At 42.5% G+C, this 8,613-nt stretch overlaps 1 protein-coding gene across 1 annotated transcript; it reads right to left on the bottom strand.

The window, feature by feature from the left end:
* Positions 1-3,196: 3,196 nt before the first annotated feature.
* LOC129191253 (alpha-(1,3)-fucosyltransferase 4-like) lies at positions 3,197-6,981 on the bottom strand. Its single transcript, XM_054794442.1, has one exon. The coding sequence runs from the start codon at positions 6,836-6,838 to the stop codon at positions 5,741-5,743; it is 1,098 nt and encodes a 365-aa protein (XP_054650417.1). The 5' UTR covers positions 6,839-6,981; the 3' UTR covers positions 3,197-5,740.
* Between the last annotated feature and the right edge of the window lie 1,632 nt (positions 6,982-8,613).

The following is an 8,613-nucleotide window of genomic DNA, read 5'->3' on the forward strand; positions in this document are numbered from 1 at the left end:
CCTGCATGTTTCTACCAATCCACCCCCCCTCCTCCCTTGTCTCCCCCTTCTTGTTTTTCCTGTCTACTGAACAGAGACATGTTGATATGAGGCCCTGCTTGCATGGCCACAAGGGAACAAGTCTCTGGTGCTTTTGATCAGCTGCAAGATCAGACATGTCCCCCCCCCCCCCCCCCCCTCCCTCTCTCACCGCCTCCTGCTACCCCCATGTACACTCCAGTGACTGATCATGCAGTATAATGGGGCAGCCGCAGACGAACCAGAGATGCACGCCCACTCATGTTCCCGGCGAATGGCCGTATGCGTGCACACACACACACACACACACACACACTCTTCTATGTAAAGCCAATTGTGAAGTGGTTTATATGTTACCTCTGCTCACAGCTTGTTTGCTGGACACGAGGGAGAGAGACTGAGCAAGTGTGTGTGTGTGTGATTTCCCCTTTCTTGCCCTTTTTTTGTTGCCGTTGACAGTAAGATGGATGATTGCAATCACACAGGAGCCATCAGTGAGACAGAGTGGAAGGTCCACGGGCCAGTGAGACACAGCCATGGGAAACCAGCCGTCAGATTACTGTGCTGCGCTGTTTATTTGTCGAGAGCGCTTGTTTCATATGCATCGGCTGGACCCTTTTGCGTATACGAACATGAAAACTTCCTGGCGTACGCATACATATATATGTGAAAGACATGGAGAGGGAGACTTGTTTATGTTTGACTACACAGTAAATGCTCTGTAAGTCAATATGTCTCGCAATGTGACACCGTGATTAGACGCGCCTCTTTCATCTCCTGAGAGAACGCCAGGCAGACTTTTTACTCCCCAGTCAACGGATGTTTTTAAGAGAAACATCTGTTGCTGTACAAATGAGATTACTGTGTCTCAAGCCCGGGGGCCACATAGGTTATGAATGACACAGAAGTTAAAAAAAAAAAAAGAGGGACCGGAAAGGAAGCTGGTGGTTAAGAGCTTTATATTGAATAGATTCTCAAGTATTCATCACAGCACCCCTTTATCCTGTGCAATAGTATGGCCGCTATACCTTTAAATCGTCCTCTCGTATTGATAAATCCAATATTTCACCTTGTTGCTAAGCAACAACTCACCTCAGCCCCTGGAAAGTTATCAGTCGGTGACATGAGCTAATATTAAATCCTGCAGAAGGACAAGATGCTCTTTTTGTCCTTTTTAAAAAAAACAAAACAAAACTATGAAATCGCCTGTGCTCTGTAGTTAACCATCTGCATGATGTTTTTTGCTTTTATTAACAGTATTAGCCTCCTGTCCCTCTCCCTCTCCCTCATGCTATACTACTAGTACATACACCATCACTGATCACAGCCACAGCTACGGCGTCTGTGCAACAAAATCATATCCACTGATTCTTTGTTATCAAAGACACTGAACATCGTCTTGTCAGGCTCACTACATGGCAGACTGAAGGTAAAGCTTCAGAGAACAGGTCCAGATTTTACGTATTTGTACTCTATATGTGGCACTTCACATGTCATAAATGACCTTGTGTGCTTGCAAGTGATGAAACGGACTCAAAATGCATTGACAAAGATTAAGTAGTCGAATATTTACCTGCAAACAAATGCATAACATAAAAAATGGGTGAATTTTTGTCAGTGGTCTACCTTTGTAATTGGAAAAAATGTTGAGAAACGCTGACTGAAACTATATAAAATAAAATAAATCAAATCAAATAATTACTTACTCTCACTATTTTATATTATTTCTTATGTATATTTTTGTGATGTACTTTTTTATATATATTTTATCAACATTTTTCTTTTCTTTCGTGTATCTACTACTTCAAAAGCACAAAATCTTTGTGTATTTGAGCTCTTTTCCTTTTGGCAGCTACACCCAAATATTTATATACAGTATTTTTTACTTTTTTCTGGTCCTCAGCTGGTATTGGCTTCTATTCCATCTTATTTCACCACGCGTTTTGCACAGAAACAACTTGAATTGAGACAAAATATATATGTTTCAACTGTCTATGTCCCGTTCTCTTATCCTATCCTAACAGCCAAAATGTAAATAAAGACCAAACAAGATGATACTGGTCCTGCAGACGATGAAAGAAAAGACTAGACCATGCAGATCTGCACAACCGAAGTGTCCCTCAGGTCAGTTCTACTGTATATAATCACTGTTGTGCCTCATGATTGTAACAAGCCTGCAAGCTGTTAACGTTACACAAATGGAGAGCGACAACTAGTCGTACCCGATACACTTTCACCACTAGTCTGGAACCTCTTTGAACTGCTCAATCTGGCTTTGCTCAAACTTTCCATCAGTGGGTTCCCTCCCATCTTACGACTCACTTGTGTTGCAGCTATTTAGACAATAATGGCTTTGTGTTGACTTATTTTCAGTGGATAGTAAATGTATACTGCGCTAAAGAAAATCCATGGTTCATTTCTATGGTATTGAGAATACTAGTTGAGGGAATGGATGGATTTGGACGCTTGGCATTCCGATGAGGATATGACTAATGAGCTGCTCGGAATGGTAGCCGTGACATTTATTTGAAAGCGTAGCAACAGCATAGCTTTACATATACATTAAGTGGATTCCCTGTTGTGCGTTCATGGGATTATGAGGTTGGAGCGGTTCTGGTCCATCTGAGCACATTATTGCTGATAGACGTCAGTGGTTTGAACAGCTGTGCAGGCTCAATTATGTGGCGCGACGTCGTTGTCCGGCCTGGTGGGGGAAGCGTCTGGGGTTTTGAAGACGTAAAGTGTTAATTTTGTGACAGGGGGCACCGGTTCATAGAGGTGTCCATTTCAAGCCTCCCCGCAGTACAGCTTCTGTGTCTTTCAGCAAGTGAGGCACACATGTTGGCCTTTTCAACTTTGCTTTAGTGCAATAGCTCAGTGGCTGGAATACAAGTGCATCAGCAACATTAGCTAAATCTCATTACAGTCGTTCCTCATTTATCGTGGTTAATTGGGTCCAATAGGACTCAATGTTAATAAACACAATATTTTCATAGTTATCTAAATACGTTTTTTATCATTATTAGAGCCCTGTAGATATGAAATAACACCCCATTAGTCACCTTTACACTTTTTATTATTTTTTGTTTACACCGCATTGCGCAACACATACGCAGCATTAAGTGGAACCGCCAAACATTTTAAGTCTTAACTCTCATCCAAGCGGTAAAACCCACATTTTAACAGCAACATCATGCCAGGTTAGCCTATTCACTGACGAAAAACAAAATGATCAAACTCACAGCGCCCACGTCTCCAGCGGACTGACAGATATTTGGCAGAGCTCCGGGTTTTATTTTAAGACATGTAGCAAAGTCTGCTTTTTACAAAGCTGTCCTCCATGAAGTGGTGGGCATATACACGGCTCATCTAGGGGAATGCGTACTGCTTGGTGCGAAATAAATGCAGATTCAGCCACCTGCAACAAGTGCTTGAAGGTGATATTGTGCAAGTAACGTCTTGTAAGACTCCACAGAGGAACACAGAGTGTGACGCTCTTTTTAAACTTTATTGCCGACCTTCAAAAGCCAACGGTTCCAACACTGCCCACACATTTGGCCGTAGCGCTCCACAACAGCAAGGCAAGTTTGTTTATTCGGTGCAGCACTACTCTTTCACATGATGCACCAATCACGGTCACGGCTAGCGAGGTGCAGCCATGAACATCAATGTGACAATACAAACAGGTTGTGCTTTTTGCATATTCCATGTGTTCTGTATTGCTGCTGGTTTTGCTGCGGATTTTATTTCATATTGATGAATTCATTACTTAGTTATAATTTTCGTTATATTATCGGAGTATTTAAAATGATATTCTGTTCAACTTGCATGTCAAAAAAGTGTTTCCCCCTTCCTGATTTCTTATTTTTTTGCAATTGCAGTGGCAGTTAAATATTTTAGATTATCAAATAAATTTAAATATCAGTCAATGACAACACAACTGAATACAAAATGCAGTTTTTAAATGAAACTTTTCATTATTAAGGGAGACAAAAAATCCAAACCTATTTGGGCCTGTGTGGAAAAATGTTTGCATGGCAGAGTTCCAAGACGAAAACCACTGCTGAACAACAAGAACATTAAGGCTCGCCAGAAAACATCTTGATGATCGCCAAGACCTTTGGGAAAATACTCTGTGGTCTGACAAACAAAAGTTGAACTTTTTTGGAAGGTGTGTGTCCCATTCCATCTGGCGTAAAGTAACGCCGCATTTCAGAAAAAGATCATAATTCCAACAGTAAATTATGGTGGTGGTAGTGTGATGGTCTGGGGCTCTTTTGCTGCTCCAGGACCTGGAAGACTTGCTGAGACCACATGTGATAAATGGAATCATGAATTGTGCTGTCTACCAAAAAATCCTGAAGGAGAATGTCCACCCATCTGTTCGTGACCTCAAGCTGAAACCAACTTGGGTTCTGCAGCAGGACAATGATCCAAAACACACGAGCAAGTCCACCTCTGAATGGCTGAAGAAAATCAAAATGAAGATTTTGGAGTGGCCTAGTCAAAGTCCTGACTTGAATCCTATTGAGATGCTGTGGCGTGACTTTAAAAAGGCGGTTAATGCGGGAAAACTCAATGTGGCGGAATTACAACAATTCTGCAAAGATAAGTGGGCCCGGAATTCCTCCACAACGCTGTAAGAGACTCACTGCAAGTTATCGCAGGGACGCTTGATTGCCGTTGTCGCTGCTAAGGGTGGCCCAACCAGTTATTAGATTTAGGGGGCTTTTTCACACAGGGCCATGTAGGTTTGGATTTTTTTTCTCCCTTAATAATACAAATTTTCATTTAAAAACTGCATTTTGTGTTCAGTTGTGTTTTCATTGACTAATATTTACATTTGTTTGATGATCTGAAACATTTAAGTGTGACAAACATGCAAAAAAACAAGAAATCAGGAAGGGGGCAAACACTTTTTCACACCACTGTATATATTTTGTTTCCTTTTAAAAGGAGTAGTAGTAGCCGGGCACCGTTTCAGAAGTACTGATTTGGCACCGGTATCTGATAATATGTAAACGATAGCCAACCCTACTCTAACTAGGGGCGTGTCAGACGTGGTATCATGACCATGAGGAAGGAGGTTTTTCCTTTATGATGCCATGAAAAGCCAAGACTTCAAAAGTGAGCCTTTGAGCGCCTTTTTTCTCAGAAGGTGAGCAAACAAATGAGAGTGATGATATTTGGTGCTCATATACAGACCCTAGAGTAGGGGCGTCAAACTTGATTTCATTGAGGGCCACATCGCAGTTATGGCTGCCCTCAGAGGGCCACTTGTAAGTGTCAATATAAACATATACTGAATGAATATAACCTCATGATATTATTACACAATTGCCCATGCATTTGATTATTATATTTTTACTAATTGCTGGACAACTTGCTTTGAAATGAGAAGTATTTCATTCAAGTATTTATTTTTGATAACCAAAAAAATTGCTTGGAATATCATATTACATGATCAGATAGTAATAAAGTTTAGAAGAACTGCAATTTTTCTGTCAAAATGAAAGAATAAATACATTTAAAGAAAAAAGGTCAAGTGCATTTTTGGCACACATTATTTCCAGGCTTTTGCCGGCCACGTAAAATGATGTGGTGTGCCACATATGGCCCAACGGGCCTTTAGTTTGACACCTGTGTCCTGTAGACACATGTTACTATTATCAACAATCACTTTGGCATAATAGGGAACCTTGAAAACAGATGATGAAAATCATCAGGACTGAAACCAGAGTGTCAAGTCCTGGACCACGTTGGTCCGCCCCCGGCTCTTCCTCACCGCCCTACAGGCCGCGCAGTAGTGTTCTGTCCAGAAGACGGGCTGATACACACTAAAGTCCCTCCTCCAGTGCAGGTGTTGCATCAAGCGGGCCGGGTCTCGCTTAAGCATCAGCAAGTAGCGGGCCAGCCCTTGCACCGTGGGGAAGTCGTCCACGTGGATGAAGGCCTCAGGTGGTAGGAAGCGCTCGTAGTTTTTCCGAGTTGGACCCAGAACTATAGGCACAGCACCGGCCAACACAGCATTCCACAGCTTCTCTGTGATGTAATCCGTGTGCTGGGAGTTCTCCATGGCTAGATAGAATTGGTACCGTCTCACGAGTCCAATCACGCTCACGCTGCCGTCAGGTATCTTTCGGCCTGCTCTGCCAAACACGTCCACTTGGACGTACTGGCGGAGCTGGTGGTAGAAGTTCACACGGGCGTGAGACTCCACCCAGTTGCTCACCACCCACGCTATGAGGCGGGGGCGAGGGGATCTCGAGGGTTCTTTCAGTGGGTGCCCACCATGCTTCCGGACCCCTTCTGGGACCAGGTAGCCGTATGGGAGGAAGATGTCCGAGTCAGTGCGGTAGCTCATGGTGAGGTTAAAGATTCCCTCCATGCGCCACAGAGCAGGCGTGTGCATGGGAGACTCATAGTTCAACCACACCCACTTCTGCCCATCAGGACGAGGTTCAGGAGGCAGCTTGGCACTTCCTGTGGCGACATCACGGTGGTGCACCACCACGGCGTCCGCGTGAGTGTACGCGCGCTCGTCATCCGTCACCACGCAGCCGTCGATGTCGTAAAGTACAGAACAATCCGGAAGTTCCCGGTACCGACCGAAGGGATGAGTCCAAATCAAGAGCGTAACCTCCCGCTCGAACCCGGAAACAGTGTGGTGTTGCAGCGGCAGTGGTTCCGGTAAGTGGCGTAAACAAACTCCAAGCAGGAAGAGAAAAGCTAGCAGTGCTGCCACGGTGCAGGAAAGACCAAAAAAGACGTCACATTTGGACCAATTTGAGCGTCTGTTTGGTCGAGCCCCAAATCCCATGGGTGTCCTTCACGCAGCTGGAGACCAGAACTCGACTTGGACCTGCTTTGACTTGTCTTCATGGCACCCTGCAGCATGCTGGAACATCCCTTTGCTACGTTGATGTTCCTCCAGATGTCCCTCAGTGGTCCAATCACGATGGATCAGTCCTGTTTGCTCAGACTTTTTTTTTTTTTTTTTTTTTTTGACGTGGCAGGGTTCTTCTGGGTTCCTCATACCGGTGAAAGAGGCTTTTGTGCTCGGCCTCACAGCCTCTTTTAGGCTGGGTAAACAACCATTGGCACCAACAAATTACGTTATACTGTATATTGCAAAATACAAAGTATATCATTGTATCTTTAAGGTACAATGGCTTGTTACTGGGGTGTTTTTGGCCATGGAAAAGGTACAAACGATTTATAAAAAGACCCCAACTGTACAAAGTCCACTAAAATGAAGGCCCTTAATGTAAAAGGTCTTCATTTTAGTGGACTTTGACTTTAGAGAGATAGATAGATAGATAGATAGATAGATAGCTACTGTACATAGATAGATAGATATAGATACTGTACATAGATAGATACTGTAGATACAGTAGATACTTTAGAAAAGAAAGAAATAGAATAAGATAAATAAATAAATATGGGACAGCTCACATCAAATTTGTAGTGCAGTAATCCATCATGAATAATAATATAATAGCAATACATCATAATTTAATACTGTCCAGTCCTGTGTGTGTTTTTACCACTCCCCCTCTGTTGTGTTGAAAAGCCGCATGGCGTGGGGGAAGAATGATCTGCTTAGTCTTTCGGTGGAGCAGGACAGTGATAGTAATCTGCCACTGAAACTGCTCTTCTGTGAAGAGATGATGCTGTGCATTGGATGATGCTGGTTGTCCATGATGGAAAGGAGCCTCCTCAGTGTCCTTTGCTCTGCCACAGATGTCAGGCTGTCCAGCTCAGTGCCAATGACAGAGCCTGCCTTCCTCACCAGTTTGTCCAGGCGTGTGGCGTCCTTCTTCTAGAGGCTGCTCCCCCAGCACACTACTGCATACAGGAGGGCACTAGCTACCCCAGTCTGTTAGAAGATCTGTAGCTTGCATACGTTCTAGGACGCCAGCCTTCTCAGGAAGTACAGACGGCTCTGAAGAGACATTCACATTCATACCTATGTGGACAATTTAGAGTCGCCAATTCACCTAACATGCATGTTTTTCGGAATGCGGGAGGAAAGCCCACGCACGCACGGGGAGAACATGCAAACTCCACACAGAGATGCCCAGGGGGGATTGAACCCAGGTCTTCCTGACGCTAGCCACTCAGCCACCATTTGACATAACTATAAACATTTTAATACAATTTAAATATAAACATTTCATTGACTTTCTTTTAAGATAATGATAATCTTTATACCACTACTAAAACTAATGTGTTTCTCACACATATTGTAACATTAAATTATTAATTTGAGTATATGAATACCTTAATTATAATTAGAAAACATTGTAAATATGTAATTAAACTTTTACAATTTACTAACACTCTTTTTTTTACACAATAATCCTTACATAAAACTAATATAACCTAAATATAATAGTCCTACTACTAAAAATAATTAATTCCACTCTCCTAATTAAGCAATGTTTGATCATTCAATGATTCATTTTATTCGTGTTTAAATATGTATCAAATAATTATGATTATGAAACATTTTCAATTAAAACAAATAGAATTAAAACTACAATTGATTAGCTTTTTTTTAAAAGGATAATCCTTTTACTGTTATCAATAAGT

Source organism: Dunckerocampus dactyliophorus, chromosome 12 (genome assembly GCF_027744805.1).
Source record: "Dunckerocampus dactyliophorus isolate RoL2022-P2 chromosome 12, RoL_Ddac_1.1, whole genome shotgun sequence".
NCBI classification, from domain to species: domain Eukaryota; kingdom Metazoa; phylum Chordata; class Actinopteri; order Syngnathiformes; family Syngnathidae; genus Dunckerocampus; species Dunckerocampus dactyliophorus.

Coding starts and splice junctions, on each gene's coding strand:
- LOC129191253 (XM_054794442.1), bottom strand. CDS start 6,838: ATGGGATTTGGGGCTCGACCAAACAGACGCTCAAATTGGTCCAAATGT.